This window comes from Wolffia australiana, chromosome 6 (genome assembly GCF_029677425.1).
Source record: "Wolffia australiana isolate 7733 chromosome 6, ASM2967742v1".
NCBI lineage: Eukaryota > Viridiplantae > Streptophyta > Magnoliopsida > Alismatales > Araceae > Wolffia > Wolffia australiana.
The window spans coordinates 4,532,433-4,550,842 of NC_135840.1; the positions used below are offsets into that span (position 1 = coordinate 4,532,433).

The following is an 18,410-nucleotide window of genomic DNA, read 5'->3' on the forward strand; positions in this document are numbered from 1 at the left end:
AGATGGAGTAGATAGACAGAGATAGAAGGAAGAAAAAAAAACCGTTTAAGTATCAATACATGGGTCTTATATATACATCGGCCATAACGGCTCGTTAGCCTGTAAAGGCTAGTCTTGTAACGACTAGTTTGACTATACGTTACTTACCCGATTTGCCATTTAAGCAAATCGGGTAATGTTTTTGTGGGCCCACGTGTACTCTTTGTGGGCCAGGTCCAAGTACGATCCAGAAAATACATATTCGTCATCACTTATATTCAACATATATGACCATATCAGAATTCTCCTGTTGTGGTTAGGAAACACTGTGCTCTCTGTTAAGAGTCAAGAAGAACATCCATCCTGTTATGCTTTTTCTTTCGTCCCGTTCGGTCTCATTTGACCGTTGTAATATCAGGTCCTAAAGGACCCAATATTGTAAGTTAAATTGTGATGTAATGCCCTTTTGGGTATTACGGGAGTGCTTTTCTCGTTCAGAAACCTAAATTTGTCTTTCTTCCTCTCTTCTCTCTTCCTCTCAACACCTCTCTTGTCCTGCATCTCTGATTATCTGCCGACTGGGAAGTGTTTCTGCTGCATCTCTAAGACTGTTACTGCTTGGTATTGCCTGAGAGAATAACGCCTGCTGCGTCTACAATCTCTGTCTAGATTCTCTACATCTCCTACACTCTTGATTGGGGTACGAAGACTGAGGCCCTCTGCTTATCAGGAGATCCCTTTGAGGAGTTCCTATTTTATCTTGTTCCTTCATTCTTGGTTCAATTTTCCTCATTCCACCTGCTCTTGTAAATCTTTAACTCCAGGATCTTTATTTATTTCAATATGTCCTCAATCTCCCTTGCTAGGTTCAGGACCCTGACAGTCCTCTACTTTTCTGTTTTCTCTGCTACTTTTTGGCACGTGTATCACTTTAGTCTGATCCAACGTTGTGGATTTCCCTGCCCCTACTGTGTCTTCTTCCCTTTGTGAATTGACTTCTCATGCTCAAAATAACATAACCTTTGTTTGATTGACTTTGTAACATTCACTTGTATCTCTCACCTGAAATTTTTTCTCTTCGAAACATCAAAGCCTCAGTGGCTAAGGGGCATGACCTCTTTGTTTGAATTCGTTGAAAATAATTTTTGGGATACAGGTAGAATAGTGGTAGTTATTATTTTTTTATCAGTAATTATTATGCCTTTAATTTTGCGTGTATATGCTGATGGCTTTTTTGCTTTTGTCCAGGTTCTAGATTGCTATTATGATATTTTGAGAAATAAACAGCTCTACATAGAAGACAAGAGTAAAATCAAAGATGTGCTTGATGGGCTTCTTCATTGTCTGTCTTCTTTTGCATTTGGCAAGGAGAAAAATGATTCCGGAAATGAGGTTTGAGTTCTGTATGAATTATCTTCTTTAAAAAATTTACCTGGATATGTATCTCAGAAAGACATGAGTCATTTCTCTAGCTCTTGGTATCTGGTTTCTCTTAATGTTAGATATCCATTGAACTTAAATGGATAGTGGCCCATTGGAAAACAGTCAAATGATGCCTTCCACATGATTTAGCCACCCAGGCTGTTCATCATAAATCTCTACTTGCATTTGATCGAATTGGAGTTTCCAGGGTACAACTTTCAATATGGCCTTAGCGCTTATTTAAATGAAGTTGTTAGTTATACCTTTTCTCTCTCTTATTCAGATTGTATCTGGGCCACATTTATATGAGTGGCCCATGATTTGTCTTCTTGTTTTTTATACGCTAAAGCAGGTCCTCATGTCATCGTATTGGCTTGTGATTTATTTCTCACTTGAGAAGTAAATCACTAAAGTGGCGGGACCCAAAACCACAGTTTAATGGGACTAGACTGAACATTCAAGAGTTCTTTTTGTCCGTTCTAAATCCTAGCCATCAAGTTAGAGAAAGGTGCCAGTGGCCTTGGAACTTCGGAGAGATTAGAGAAGTTGAGACAGATTTTGTCAGAAGTCCTCTTAAAATGTCAGCCAAAGAATATGTTTTTAAATCTTTATTTCAATGTTCTGTTTTTATCTATTTGCTTATATTCCTATACGAGGGTCACATGTATGGCACTCTTAGAAGGCCCGGTATGAGTAGCTCTATGAGTTGCTCACATTGTAACCCCACATAATACGATAGGCAAACCTTTTTGGAGGTAAATGTGAAATCAAGTCTATTTCTTGTTCATCCTACTATTAAGGTTTCCCGGAGAACCAGTGCCTGTGACTTAAATAGGGTTTCCATTTGAAAACACCCCTCTGATCATGAATGGTTTCACTCTGATACCATCATGTATCTTGATCCAATAGTTTATCAGAAAATCCAAGATATTCCATTTCAAGAATAGTAGTTTGTCGAATCAAAGACCAAACATAGAGTGAGAAAATCTCAATTCTGTGAAGAAAATGCTTGGAGAGAATAAAATGAACAAAGAATCAATGAGGAGGATTAAACCAATCCTTCCCCCCTTGCTCTGGTTGCAGGTACTACTGCTCCAGCCCTCTGACATGACAGCCGTGTTGCATAACAACTTCTTGAACCAAAAAATCCCTTTCCCCTCGAGCTCCTTGTCTTCTTATCTTATTATAGGGTCTCTTGAATTGAGATTCACTTGAGAGAACCCCCCCTCTCCCCAACAACCCGCACACACACACACACACAAAAACAAACTGTTGACCAGACGTATCGTGCATTTTTGTTGAAGCGCCTTCGATACATCTTTGAAAAGAACGTATCACTCTCTCGACCAATTGTTCTTTAGGAACTCGGGCAGTCGTGCTGGGCAACTCTGGAGATCTCTTGAAATATTCCTCATTGATCATATGGTTTTTCTTCCTCAAGAACAGGTTCATCAAATGGTTATAAGATTGTGGATACTAGATCACATAAGTTCAAGCACAATGGTCATAAGGACACATAATATAATATACAAAGATCACAACATGGAAGGCAAGAAGAAAAACCATCACATTTTCTCAACACTTCATATACTAAAAATCTTTACTTTTTGTGAAGAAATTCACTGGAGCGTAGTTTCTTTATATTAGACTCCATCCCTCTTGAGTCACAACGTGCTTAGTAAAGGGCAAACTGCCTTCATTCTCAAGTGATGTCTGGTTTAGATACCCCAGCCTATACAACTAAGTGTGCCTGACCCACCCATTTGAAATCACTTATTCTCATGTGTGAGCGGCCTTCTGGTCTTTCAGTTCAGGAGTTATCCTTCATGAAATGGGGCCTGCAGAATGTGTTTACACATGGCGCAGCCTGAGGAGGCCTATCGCACTCTCTCGCCTGGACTGGTGCTTATGCTCAGTGGAAATGTTGGAATAATGGTGGAGGAATTCCCATTAACCGACGTGCGAACTCTCCCCCGACCATTATTGGATCACTCCCCTATAATATGGCAAGGTAATGCAGTCCATAGCAGACCCACATACTTCAAGATGGACAGATCATGGCTATTAGAGAAGGGGTTCAGGGAAGAGGTGTTGTGCTAGACATCCCAATCTGAACAGGGTACGGCCATGGTGAGATTGGCCAATAAATTGGAAGGCCTATGTTAGTGTCTTGTTGGGATCAAGAAGCGAATCTAAAAAGGGAGAAATCGCAGTGGAATGGCGCCCTGTCAAGAGTCCAACAGCTGGATGGCCTGGAGGACACAAGACGCTTAGTGGAAGATGAACTCAGGGAAAGAAAGGCATGCAGGGAGGTGGTGGGGGAGGAAGACAAGAAGCTGGAGCTTGGTTGGATGTAGTGATTGCGACAACTTTGGCTGAAGGAGAGTGATACTAACACTTGATTCTTCCACTTGATGGAAAATAGACAGAGTTGATCAAAGCAAATGTTAAAGTGAAAGGGGGTCGAGAATATTTTGGGACACAGGCCTTGGGAGGCGCCTTAGCTGACCACTTCAGGGGGGTATCTAGATGGTGGGCTTGAAAATAATGGCGACGAAGTGGTAGAGGGCAACCAAGGTGACACCTTGGTGATGCGGTTTCTATTGGATGAAGTGAGGGAGGCAATCCAGGGGTCCAATGGAGAAGGAGAACTGGGTCCAGATGGATTTCCACAATTCCTTGACAGCAAATTTTGGGAGCTGGTGGGGCAGATGTCATGGATACATTTGAATAGTTTTGGTGTGGCAATTATGCACTAGAGCGTAGAAACCGCTCAGATCTTTTTCCCTTTCCCAAGTGACCAGGGCAGTCAGTGTAGGTGTAGGTGACTTTAGGCCCATATCACTTTCAAATTGTATACTTCTCATCATCGCCAAAGTATTGGCCAAGCGGTTGAGGGGATAATGTGAGATCTAGGCGGACCTTTTCAGTCAGTTTTACTCCCAGCAGGCAGCTAGTGGACAGAGCAGTAGTGGCAGGAAAATTTAGCAGCGTGGAAGAGATATGGAACAAAAGACTTCATGTGGAAAGTCAACTTTGCGAAGGCATATTATTCCCTTGATTGAAAGTTTGTATGGTCCATTATGCGAAAGAGAGGCTTTCTGGATGAATGGGTGTCATGGGTCTGGCGTTGTGTTACATCCTTTTCTTTCTCAATCCTGGTGAACTGGCATCCAGAGGGGAGATGGCTCCATCAGGAACAAGGAGTCAGGCAGGGATGTTCGTTGGTACCATTATTTTTCTACTCAGCGATGAACACCATTATTATTCCACCAGTACCCTCGCTGGCACCTCTATTGCTTTGGTCTGCCTTGGTGCTGCCAAGCTCGGTATCCCAATCCTTGGCGCTGCAAAGCTCGGTGTCCCAATCCTTGGCGCCTACGCGTCGCAGCACTACCCACAGGTGCGCCTTGCCCCTGCGACCGTCTTGGCACTTTCTGCGCCATGCCTTGGACACCTGGCGGAATGCCTTCCGCCCGCGCGCAGTTTGTGCAGCCTGCGCGTACGCGGCGCTTAGTGCCCCCGCCCACGCGCCCGTAGCAGTCTGCGCGCACAGCCTGTGCAGCCGGCGTGCGCGTGGCGTGCGGCCAGTGTGCACAATGCCCATGGCCTGTGCACGCGGCCTGCCCTGATCCGCGCGCCGGCAAGGACGATCACGTAGTAGGCCTTGGCTTTAAAGATCAGGGTTGGGCATCACCAACCGTGATGCGTGCAGTGTCCACGTTACAAACTCAGTTTTCAATAATGAGTCCAAATATGCAGGCATATCCTTGAAAGTTAGCACACAGGCCTCTGCGCAGGAAAGGCGCCCACTTTGGGGCCTTACACCTTGTCAGAGCCACGGGCGAAGAGCTGATGGATATACAACAGACAATCATACATCTCAGCCCTTTGAGCGAGTCACATGATGTCTGGGAGCGGCATGGTTCATCATTTTCGGTAAGTGTTGTGGAAGAGAAGAGGAAGATAATGACATACCCATAACTGAGTACATAGGTGGGTATGTATACCCTAAGAGAGAGAAGGATAGATGGGCTAATGGGCTTATAGAATAGGGCCCATTAGCCCATAGTAGCTAGTCTCTCACTAACACCCCCCCGCAAGCGAAGTATGGATATCTTCCATGCCGAGCTTGGAGACGGCACGTTGAAGAAGTGGGCGGGAGAGGCCCTTAGTGAGGACGTCCGCTGCCTGGTCGGCGGAGGCAACAAAATCAAGGTCAAAGATCCCTTCGTCGACTCGCTCCTTGAAGAAGTAGCGGTTGCGCTCCATGTGCTTGATACGTCCCTGTTGTCCAGGGTTCTTGGCCAACGCGATCGTCGACTTGTTGTCGCAGTAGAAGTGAATTGGGCTGGCGTACTCCACGCGGAGATCGTGAAGGATGCCATAGATCCACTGGCCCTCGGAGGCCCCATCGGCGAGTGCGCGGTACTCGGCTTCGGCACTAGAACGGGACACTTTGTCCTGCTTGCTGCTTTTCCAGCTGACAAGACTGCCAAAAACAAACGTGCAGTAGCCCGTGGTAGACCGATGATCCAAGGACCCCGCAAGGGGAACTGAGGAAGAGGAGACGGGGCCCCAAGGGGGGGGGGCGAAGGAGCCTCATCCAGCGGAAGGCGTGATGAGGTAGAACAGTCCCCAAAGTAGGGTTCATGCTCGGCAAAGGTGACGTTTGCCGGGATGAAGAAACGCCGAGAGGGCGGATGGTAACACCGATACCCTTTTTGGAGGGAAGAGTAACCCACGAACACGCACCTGAGGGCGCGAGCATCAAGCTTTGTGCGCGTCGGAGAAGAGTCATGGACGTAGGCCGTGCAGCCGAAGATACGAGGCAAGAGCCCCGTCCTCAGGGAAGCGTCCGGGAAGGCCGCAATCATCCGGTCCAAGGGGCTGGAGAACTCCAGGAGCGGGGTGGGGATATGGTTAACGAGATGAGTACTCGTCAAAACCGCATCGCCCCAAAAATGCCTAGGCGCCTTCGAGTCCAACAGCAACGTGCGCGCTGTCGAGGTAACATAGCCGATCCGCCGCTCAGCCATGCCATTCTGCTCGGGGGTGGCCACACAGGAGGACTCGTGGAGAATGCCCCGGTCGGCAAAGAAAGAGTCGAGGTCAGCGTTGAAGAAGTCCCGAGCATTGTCGGACCTAAAACGCTGGATGCCGCGACCAACCTGCGTCTGGAGCATGGTGCAAAAATGTCGAACATTCTGCGCAACCTCCGACTTCGCAGTCAGAAGGTAAACCCACGTATAGCGGGTAGCTTCGTCCACAAAGAGTAGGAAGTAGCGATGCCCCTTCAGACTGGGCTGTGGGGCCGGCCCCCATACATCACTGTGGACGCGGAACAGCGGGGTCGTAGTGTGAGACGGAGAGGAAGCAAAAGAGGATCTACGATGCTTGGCCAACTGACAAGCTTCACAAATCACAGTCTTGAGGTCCACGCCCAAACATAACGACGGAAACAAACGCTGTAAAGTAGAGAAAGGTGGGTGTCCAAGACGCTGATGCTCCATCAGAAGACGACCCCGACACTGCTCAGCCACCGAGAGTAGAGTCCGGTGCACCATGAAGCACTGGGAGCGGCCTCCGTCATCCAGCAGCAGCAGTCCATTCTCCCGCCTAATCGGTGTAGTCCGGCCCACCTTGTCAGACAGAAACATACCGTCAGGCCTGAGGTGGAATGAACAGGAGACGGCATCAACTAAACGCTGTGGAGACATAAGAACTGCCCGCAGGTCGGGAACATGCAGGACGTTGTGGACCACACCAAGACCGTCCACATAGACTGCCCCGATGCCAGCCACACGAAGACGTCCACCCCCTGCCGTGAGAACAGTACGGCCACCCTAATGCCGCCAGAGGACACAAACCGGGCATTACTCGGGGTCATATGTTCGGTGGCCCCCGAGTCAAGGACCCAAGTAGTATCGGAGACGACAGGAGAGTGAAAAGCCGTATGACCACAGTACCATTCATCGGAAGGGGAAGGAGTGGAAGACGCACCAAAACCACCGAAGTAAGCCGTGGATGGATTCTGCAGGGCTGCCATCTGGTCACGAAGTCGGGCCAAATCTGCCTGGAGCTGATCCATGGTCACTGAGGAGGCGCTGGCGGAGGATGAGTCAGACTGGGCCACCATGGCCTTGCCGTCGGCGGCCTCTTTCTTCTTTCTCCAATCATTCAGGCGCTTCTTGCACTTGTTCTTCCCGTGGCCCGGTTTGCCGCAATATGAGCAAACCGCCGTCCCAGCTGGTGGAGCAGCAGATGTGGGCGTAGGGAGGATTGCCGGGGGCTTGCCGCCGGAAGAAAGTGCAGACGCGGTGGGGGCAGAAAGCAGGGCGGTCGACTTGTCCGGAGGACAGGAGGAGGGAGTCCCATGGAGGAGAAAGTGACTTTCCTCCTCTTGGAGCTCCTTCACCAATTCCTCAAGAGCAGGTGGACCTTCTTTGCGGTGCAAAGCACGACGACGGACGTCATCATACTCACGGTTCAGGCCGCTGAGGAAGCCCATGATCCGCAAGAGGAGCACATTCTGGTACGTCTTCGACGTCGGGTCGTCGGGTGGAAGATAATAGTCCACCTCATCCCACATCTTCTTGTGGGCAAGTGCATATTCAGAGATGGTCAGCGTCCCCTGACGGAGATTGCTTGCCTGACATGCAAGAGCATAAAGGCGCCACCAGTCGTTGTCCCGGCCACAGAAGGAGCGCGCCTGATCCCAGAATCCTTTGACCGTTTTCTGATGCGGAAACCGGTCGCCGAAGTTTGGAGCCAGGGTGTACGCATACAGCCAGCCGAGGACGAACTGTTCCTCAACGTCCCACGCCGCATGGTGTGGGTGGTCGACTGTAAGGGGCTCTTCAGTGCAGTGCTTAAAGAGCTGACGTGCCTTCAGGGCGGTTTCGACAAAGCGCATCCACTGAAGGACCGATGGGAGCGGATGAGCCACCTTGTAGGACAAGGGCCTCTCGGCGAAGTCAGTCTCAGTGAATGGCATGTTGGTTTCGGTGGCGGCGTGCGGCGGCGGCTGGCTGCGGCGCGTGCACGCTGCTGCTGTTGCTGCGGCGTGCGGCTGCTGATTACTGCTGCCCAGGCGCGCGGCGGTGGTGGTTGCGGCGCGGGCGCGCTGCGGCTGGCAGCTGCGGCGCGGGCGCGCGGCGACTGGCGGCTGCGGCGCGGGCGGACAACCTCATGGAATGGGGAAGGCTTCTCATGGTGCTATGGGCAACCTGGCTGCACCACAATGAGGTGGTGTATAGGGGGAGGACAACCTCAATGGATATCATCATTCATGATGAGAAAACACTAATGTCATTATGTGTATTGAATTGTCTTTATATCTTAATGGCATCAGATTGATCATCAGTCTTGGGTGGTCTTCCTTTTTCTTGAAAAAAGAAAATTCTCATGTGTGAGAATCAGTGACTTATTTGGTAAGTTACGTGGGCCAATTAACGTGTGATCCACTCAAACCATATAAAAGAAAAGAAATCCTTGTGGTTATCTATATCACGTGGCCGTCTATTTGATGGATTACAAAAAAAGGAAAAGGACACGAGAAACATGTAGTGAATGGTTGCGGGCTGATAGTTTAGTTAATCAGCCTGAGTTCAGAGCAGCTGAATACTATGTTGCATCAAAGTTGGAATTCTAGAAATTTCAACATGCAGAAACATTGCCTATGTATCTGATACGGTCCTCGCAAGAATATCCACGACCAGCTTGTAAGCCCCGATACTAGCAATTCGGGAGAACGAGATGAGAAGTACCAAATTGTCGATACGATAGAATCCAGAAGAATGTAGTCCGGAACACAATCTCAATTTCCACAAGATGAAGGAAGAAGATCAAACGAGAATACAGAATTAGAAAGGAAACGCCAACGGGGCGGATCGCTCCCGTCGCCTTGGAGTGAGAGTATCTCCCGCTCCTGGAGAATGCCAACAAACTTTCAAGATGCCGTGGTTGCTTTGCTTCTCCTTATTCATAGGCGGAGTCGTCCCCTAATGCCCCTCTTGATCTCGATCTGACGTGGCAGCATTGACTTTTCTCTTCTTTCTTCTTTTTTCCAAGTACGTGCGGGGAAGACTCGTATCAGTATCACGCCTATGCCATCTGCTGATATCATTGTTCCATTGTGAAGAACGAAGATTATAATATTTTGTATTTTCTTATTTCTGTCTTATGGAATTAATGACTTGAGTATTAATTTGAATCCTTGTTTTCAAGTAATTGTTTCATATTTCCTGAATGTAAAATCCTGATATCATTTTTTTGTAACAATCTCAGAGAAATGAACAGAGGAAACCTTTGCATGCGTTCAAGGTTGAGAGCCTATTTGAAGAAGCAGGTCGGTGAAATTCTATAGTCATATTTCGACTTCATGCATCAATATTATCTCGACTGTATTAGTTCTATTTTTCTCACTATCCAGTTATGGCGTAGTAGAAGAGGTGATTTGCCCACTTCATCATAAAAATATGATGAGTACTGAGTTATGTTTGTTTCTGTTTGACAGTTGCTGTAGGCCCCTCTAGTGCCTCTCAAATCCTTGGAGAAAGTCCATAGTTCATTGAGTGCGTCATATCTCAGATTTAAGTTCACGCTATGTAAGCAACTCACTTGGCCATCTTGAGTGAGCAAAGCCATGGAATAGTCCATAAGTTGGATACGGTGATGGATATGATTAAAACACAGGAAAATAAAAAAATAAATTAAAATGTAGTTGAGGATTCATCGTTTGTGGCTACCCCTTCAGCCCAACCCAACCCAACCCGTGCCGCCTAGGTTCCCAGCAGGTATCCCTCTATGACAATACACAGATAATACCTTGTTTTTCATGGAGGGGTTGGAGGAGGCAAAGAATTTATCCATACTGCTGGACCTGTTTGCAGTGTGTTCAGGACTTCATATTAACCGTCCCAAGTTAGTCTTTGTATGCTTTGGTTTGTTGTTAGATCAGGCACAAAATTCCATTACCTTGGGGACATGGATTGGTAGCCGGTACCGGAGAAGGTGGAGCGGAAATTTGAGAGATGGCAAGCTAGAGTGCCGTCAAGAAAGGGGCGCTTGGTGTTCTTACGACACATGCCCTCAACAATCCCCATCTTCTACCTCTTGGTCTTGAAACTGCCGGTGGGGGTTAGCAAGCACCAAGAAGGTATGTGTTGGAACCCTCATACCAAAACTCCGAACAACTTTCAACTTAATTCTCCACACCAAATAGAGGTCTGGAGCGGAAGGAGGAATAGCAGAGAAATAGAGAGGGGTGTGCGAGATGCTGGCTGAGGCACGCAGCTCCCTCGGTTTGTCAGGAGACTCGGCAGCTCGATGGGTAGCTTGCTGGAGAAGACCATGAGGGGGAGGTTAGGGCAAGGGAAGAGTGGGAGAGAAAAGGGTCGAGAGCTTACTAGTTGTGCAGATGACCTTCAGCTCCTCAGGCCCCCTCTTTCTTATGGCTCACGGCATTCCTGCGAGCCATAACGCCTGAGGGACGGGGCCCGAGGCGGCTCCCTGTGGAGACGGAACGCCAGGGGGCTGTTTCGTCTTCCGTCGATGATAGACCCTTAGCGGGGTCTTAACAGTATGCTGATGAGATTCCTATGGAAAAGCTCAGGATCAGAGGAAGGAGGGGGATAATCCTGATTTCTTGAGAAGTCATGTAGACTGATCAAACTGGGGGGGTAGACTGCTGGGACTGGATGCAGATATGGTTAGAAAAATCCTGAATGATAGTTATGGAACTAGCATGGACTGGCAGAGATGCAAAGCTCTGGTATGAGGGTCGTCTGTGTCTGGCAGGGTCTCAGGCTGGTTTTTCCTCAAGTCTGGGAATTCTTCAGCGCCATCAAGGAGATGGCGCAGCGTTCTGTTTTTGCTTGACAACTGGTTGACTCAGGGCACACTAATGGTACAATTCTCACGCCTGTTTGCTGGGCATGGACCCCTAAGGGCACACTATGGGAGTGTTGGTATGGTGCTTGGAATCCATCCTTGGCCAATACCATGGATGACTACATGAGGATGCAGCAGTCCGTACTAAACCTACTTCCACTGAGGGGGACAAATGACAGTTGGGGATGGATTGGCATATCCTTCTGTCTGGGATGCTTATGCAAGGGTCAGACTCAGACATGGTAGAGGACCCGAGAACCATCCACAGATGCCGCATCATGTGGAAATAAAAGCTCCCCCAGAAGGTATGGTTCTTTGGTTGGATGCTCCTTTGATGAAGACTGGTGATACAGGTTGTTAGGAAAAGGTGGCCCCTGGAGACCTTGGTTGAATATGTTCTATTTGCAAGAGACGAAGAAGACTCTGCCCATCTATCCTTGGAATGCTCATTTGGCTGAGCAGTGTTGGTTCATCAGCCAAACACATAGGGTGCATGTCTCCTCAGAGGAGACCTTCTGAGAGTCTGATATGATCCCAGGGCGTATTTACGAGCGCCGGCAGCCCACGAAACCAAAGTAGCCCACAAGCCCACTGGAAGCCCTAACTTAGAGGTTTAGAGAAGGAGAGAGAGGGGGCAATCCCGACGTGGGTACACTCTTCTCCTTCCCTAGCGACCTTCCTTCTCTCCTCTTGGGCAGTGTTCATCATCCTCATTGTGCAAATGTTCTTCCCTGCAGAGGAGGTGGCCTCTCACAGACGTTCTTCCCTTTCTTCTTCTCCCCCTTTCTAGACTGAGTCTCTTGAGTTCTTCCCCTGAACGCTAGATGCATATCTCATCTCAAAGGCATCGACAAAGCCCCAGAGAAGAGGACCCTCTTCTAGTTGTTGACAATATTAGTGGGTTCTTATCAGACTCCATGAAGGGTAATACACCCAGGGGGCGAGAGGGGCATGATTGACCATTGTTGGTGCTCTGGGCAATATGGCTGCATACCATATGGAAGGTTATCTTTGACAGGAGGGAGACATTCCCGGACAGTGCAGTACAAACAGTGGTAATTCTTGCCTCTTCATGATTTAAAGGGCTGTGGCTGACGGGTGCGGTGGCCCTTTAGGCCTTCTGTGTACTTCACAATCATATCCACCGATTTTGGAGATCTTCCTATATTTTTTCAATTTTTTTTAAACGTAAAACAAAGATCTCTGTCTATGTAAGGCAGTTAGAAAGTCAAATATCTGTCTCTTCATGATTTTGGTTTAATTCCTTTGCTTCCAGGGCGATAGGCTTCCTCTCTCTTCCCATCATAAAAGATGACATGGTATCTGAGAAGATTCAAGGAAGAGGAAGGAGAAGGGGGGGGGGAAACGAGGCACAACGATATCTAGTGGTGCACCACCACCGGAGTGCAGGAGCATGTCGAAAGGAGCAGATGCACCATCAGAGAAGAGCTGGGCCATCACTGGACAGCTTGGGCGCACTGTGTACCCCTGACACACTCTTAGTAGGTGTTTGATGCAGTGCTAAGTTGGGCGCTGGTAGCTGGTGCACTTAGGGCGTGCCCTGACACACATCATGGAGCTTGTGGAGCACATGCTGAGCAAGTGTTCGTCCAAATGAGGACCCAAGGTGGTAGTGCGGGCACTCCACGTCACGTGTAGGTGCACTGCTGCCAGCACGGGCTGCACCACAGCAGTGCAAGTGGACGATGTATAGGTGGGTGCATATGAGATGTTTGATGAAATGCGCCGGTGGTGGGCTGTTGAAAGAGGGCACGCATCAAATTTTTGTTGAAGTGGACAAGTGAAAGCAGCACCAAGGGCAGGAGGTAGAAAAGTGGATACCTCTGCAGAGGCCATCACCGCAGCAGCTGAAGCAGCCGCCTTTCCACCAGTGTGGTTGAGGACGCGGCATCAGCACTTCTGATGCTGCGCCATGCGTTCACACGCGGCCTCACATAAGGCAATGGCTCCCTGGAGCCTATCCATGCCCCTGCTGCCACAGTTGTTTGTGTACTTGCAATTGACATGCATGGTGGTAGCCGAAACCACCGCCATTGCACCTTGGTCGCTGTACCAGCCAGCCCATTTGTTGGTGGACACTTTGTCCACCTGGACAGGTTGGGCTGACCCTACATTTTGTGCCCACGTGCCTCGCCAGTCCAGTGGACCAGCTACATGCATGCGATAGACCCACTACCGAAAGACCTTGATGTAGGTACCTTTCGCTCTTGAAGAACAATCTAAAGATACCCAGATAGATTGAGAACTAGATGAATAGAAGCCCAGATTGGTGCCTGTACACCTAGAGAGGGTCTCCCATACTACATCGGCCCTCTCATAGGCAGCATTTTCCCTTCCGGTCAGCCCCTTCACTCTCTCCTGTCTCCTTCTTGAGGCATAAGCCCTGACGAGTAAATCTTCTTGCCTGTTCCTTATTTTGAGGATTACATATATTGATAGATAACTAATCTTCTGATAAATTGTTTGAGAATGTGTAGATGAAATTGGAGGGCTGTCAAAGCCGAGTGTCATCGAGAGCTGGCTGAGTGGCATTGTCGAGTTTAGTGCTCTCCACATTACCAATATTCTGTCCGTCTGTTTTCAAGCTGCCTAAGGGAGTCGGACGACGCTCAGAATCCTTGATGAGGCGCTTCTTTTTGCAAGGCCCTGGACTAGGGGGTAGTAGCAGACCGGCTGTGGGATTGGCAGGTGGTTTGCCGTCCCATGGAGCAAGGAAGCCTGGGAGTTCTGATTCTACAAGACATGAATATGACACTGCTGGCAAAATGGGGGTCAGGATCATGGGGTCTGGGGAGGACTTGGTCACGAAGGTTTTGAAAGATAGTTACGGTCCAAAATTGAGCTGGGAGGAGTGGCTGAACCCTATCAGAGTGGCATCCACATTCTGGCAAGGATTGAGACAAAATTTTCTAGTATTCAACGGTTTTTTGTATTCATTTTGGGGGACAGCTATGTTCTATTATTGGACTGAGGATTGGTCGGCCAGAGGCAAGCTGAGCGAGGCTTTTCCCTGACTATTTGCATTAGCAAGGAATCCCCAAGCCCTGTTGTAAGATTGTTGGGATGCCGGACAGACCTAGATTTTCGAGGGTGCCCTGTCGAATCAATGAATAGACGATTTCCTATAAATGTGATACATCCAGGTTGTATCACAAAAGGAATTAACCAGGAATACACAATTGAGCTTGATTCCAACAAATCAAGAAATGTCCAAGAATGTTCTGACAAATCTGTCTTGAGAGAGAGAGAGGTGAAATGGACTGCCCCTGATGGACGAGTTCCCCCCTGGCCGTGGATGGATCCTCCGCTGCTCCGGCCTCTGGCGCTCCACGGCTTCTTGCCGATATCCTGTAAGACTTCCAAGAAAATGCCCATTCTCTCCTGGCACGGGTTGCTCCTCTTTTTAAACTGATTCACTGGTGCCAACATTCACGCATGCGCTCTGTTGGGTTCTTTTATTTGAAAGCCGATGATACGTTCTTGTGAAGAACATATCAAAATGCAACAAGCTATCTTACATCTGAGACCCACAAATGGAGCACAAGGCAGCTGGACATGAATCGATGGGTCGTTTTCAGTTCGAGAGGCATTCAAAAGGATCAGAGGGGATACGGCAGAGGAAAACTGCATTATTACTACTTGTCGTCAGTTACGAAAGCAGAAGGTCCCATAAACAAATTAGGATCTTTTGATGGCTGTTCATTAGACGACAACTGATGACAAGAGTCTTACGTAATCACATACTACTGGGACACAATGGTGGTGGGCCCCATGTGTGCGCATGTTGATGAAGACTGCTCACACCTGTTGTTTGAATGTCCGTTTGCCCATGTGGTGTGGAGATCACAACTTTACAATGGGAGCACTTTTGAGCTCCGACGAGGCACTTTGGAGCTCGCTCCGGGGGAAAAATACTTGCCAGTAGTTTGAGCAATATGGCTGCACTGTAATTATTCTGTGTTTAAAGGAAGGGTTGTTTCTTTGGATATCACACTGCATGACGTGGAGAGTTGTGTCTCCTACTGGGCGGTAGGGGGGATGAAGGTCGATTATGAGACCATGATGGTTGGACATGTAATTACCACGATCATATATTTCAATATACCTTGGCTGATCACCATTTTTGGGTGATCTTCCCTCCTATTCTTCAAAATTTAATCTTCTGGTGAAAGACAAGTACCCCTGATAGGGTAATGTATTGTATCAATGGCCCGCTTAAGTTTTACTTTAAGTCATTTATTCCCGTGCCTGGATTAATGACTCAAGTTAGATTGGTCTTGGCCCATGTACTTGTTAGCTGGTATGTAACCAGCAATCTAAAGATTCTTACAGTGGTGTTTCTGGTGTCTTTTTTTAAACCCTAATAAGACAGGAGTTGGTAGGTCCTGGAGGAAAGAGATTCTTCGGTTTCAGGACTCCCAGCTACTAATCCATGACAAGAATGATGGTGGTGATAAAGGATTTTATCTCGAATGAGGCGTAGAAAATCCATGAAATGATACTGATAATGTCACAATTCATTAGCTCTTAGGTCCTGAATTAGCTGACCCATGCACACATTTTTACATGAGGTGACCAGTGAGGGGCATTTGGGCAATGAACCTGTTCAGCTCTGGACCAGGATCACATCCCAACTTTTGTGAGACTACCAGACTATCTGAAGAAAAGTGCGGGAGCCACTTAACCTTTTCTTCAGGATCAAGAGGCTGTTTTGTACAAGGATCTGAATAGGTTTATTGTCCAATGGAAAAGCTCAATGCAGTGTATAAAAACCAAACCCTACCTTCTTAGTACACTTAGTATCTATCAAAGAATTTTACTTCAACACAATAGGTGTCTCATATATTTGCCAAAAATAAATTTCTTATTGACTTGCAAAGAATAAAGGCAGCTGCTAAGCACTAGGACTTTGATAGTGGAAGACAAGAATGGATGAGGAAGTGGATTCCTTGGGATGTAATTAAACATGAGACTTAGTTCCATTTTCTCTGGGAAAGACACTGGTGGGCAGTTGACGGACTTTCTCAATTGACTACCATGTTGATGGAACAAAAGAGCTATACAATGCAAGGTGATACGATCCCACTTGGAACATATCCTCTCTAATGTAATTTGACTCTAAAGAGAGCTCCCAGGATGAAGAGAAAATGGGAATGGTCAAGGAGAGGCCGAGTGGAGGGGGATGAGCTGCCTGAAGACTTGGTGAAGAGAATGATCACGGGGGATGGGGATCGCAGGAGGGATGGGGTTTGGATGTAGATAGAAGAAAGTATGGATAGTTGGTACTTTGACTTCCCTGTTAAAGGGAGGACACCTTATATAAAGGAAAATGCTTAATGGAAAAGACACGAGTACCCCTAAGAGGGGATAAAAGGATTAGGGATCATATCACAAGGTTGGTTGCATAGGGGCATTATGAGTATCCCAGCTCTGAGATGTAGCCAACCATGCAGTTAGAATAGCGAACCTCACAGCTTTGGGTCCTTGTGAGCATGCTTGGTGCATGGTCTGATTTGGTTAGTCAGATGGAACAAGTGGTTTGCATGGCAGCTAGACACAATGTTGCAGGCGGGCCAACGTGGCATCCGCATACAAGCATAATTGATGACACAGAGTCAGCAAAGTGAGATATGCATTGTGTCACAGTTCAATAGAAGGCCTATGCTCAACATGTACTTGCACTCACAGCAGCAAAAACACATGGCCCTCGAAGTCAACTTCATGCAATTCAAATGGTTGGCTCAGGCATACTGGTGCCCACAAAAACAGGGAAAATCAGAGCTGTTGCCGTTGTGTGCAAGACACTTCTGGATTTGGCTTTACATGCCGCCCACCTGACTGTACGAGGTGACAGTCAATCAATGCAGATGTGGATGCTTGGAGACTGCAAAGGCACCTCTGCCCTGGCCTCAGAAGAATATTGACGTTACAGCGTGTGCTGAGATTTGTTTTATTCTCCATCTTCTCCATATGCTACTTTTCATCTTTTTTGTTATAAATTTCATCCATTTTATTTTCAGAAGATAATCTTTTCAAAGCCATTCCTATGGGCTAAAAGATTCACCATATCAGTATTTTATTTTTTCTTCTTTCATTGTTAGTTTTTACTGAAACTAACACTAGCGCTTCCACAATCCTATCCTCAGGTCTGTGTTTGATTCAGGACAAATTCGAAACACTTCTTACTCTTCTGGTCCACTGTTTTGAAGAGTTCAACGCCACAGCTCATGCAGAAGGAATGATTGATTCACTCTCATTTTCTTGCATGCTGTACATACTTCGTATTATCAGTTTGGTGGTGAAAATTTCTTTTCCTCGGAATGTTGAGTTGCCTCAAAGAATTGGCTTTGCCATTCATTCTATTACAGAGGACCATAATAATGCCAGCTTTAATGAGCCTGTTTACTTGAAGAAATTATGGGAACTTTTCCCTATTAGTTCATCCAACCAGTCTGTGGAGGAGGTTAGTTTTCTGATCAATATATTGCAGCATTTTTTCATGCGGTTTTTTTATCTTTTTACATCTGTCTCATATTTCTTCCTGTGACTTCATTATAGTGGAAAAAAAGAATGATAAACATATACCCATAATCTGGCACTAGAACTTCTAGTCTCCTGCTAAGGATGAGAACTTCATGATTTCCTGATGTGATCTGCACCTGAGTTTCAAAAACTTCCTGGATCATGGAGAGACTATTCCCTAATACAACTGAGAACGCCCAAGTGAGGTGAGTCTTAGATACAGGGGGGAGAGGCAAGGATGTAAGTTCAACTCTGATACTTCTTCCTGGCTATCCTTTTAAAGGGAGACTGCCTTATTTGAAGAGAAATACAAGCATAATACCCGAACTTCTCCTTAAAGGGGACATGGTTCGTATCAGAATTTCAACAACTCTCTCATGTGCCCGTCACATTTCTTCATGGAGAGCTGACAGGGAAGGTGTAAATGACTATCTCTCCTGGTTACTGGTTATTGTATCAGAGAAATGTGGTTTGCAAGTTAAATGAATCACCAGAAAGCCTCAAGCGTTAGCGCCAAACTTTGTTTGGAAGATTCATCATAACTTGGTCCTCAATTTGGTTTGTAAGTTGAC

At 47.2% G+C, this 18,410-nt stretch overlaps 1 protein-coding gene across 4 annotated transcripts in view; it reads left to right on the forward strand.

Annotated features, from left to right (window-relative positions):
• The window catches only part of LOC144704290 (ARM repeat superfamily protein), a 37,660-nt gene that overhangs the window by 10,450 nt on the left and 8,800 nt on the right, over nucleotides 1–18,410 (forward strand). For all 4 annotated transcript variants that reach the window (XM_078576657.1, XM_078576656.1, XM_078576659.1 and 1 more), the window contains exons 7-9: nucleotides 1,228–1,371; nucleotides 9,691–9,751; nucleotides 17,463–17,779. In XM_078576657.1, the coding sequence (XP_078432783.1) occupies nucleotides 1,228–1,371; nucleotides 9,691–9,751; nucleotides 17,463–17,779 (522 nt within the window). The remainder of the gene's footprint in view (nucleotides 1–1,227; nucleotides 1,372–9,690; nucleotides 9,752–17,462; nucleotides 17,780–18,410) is intronic.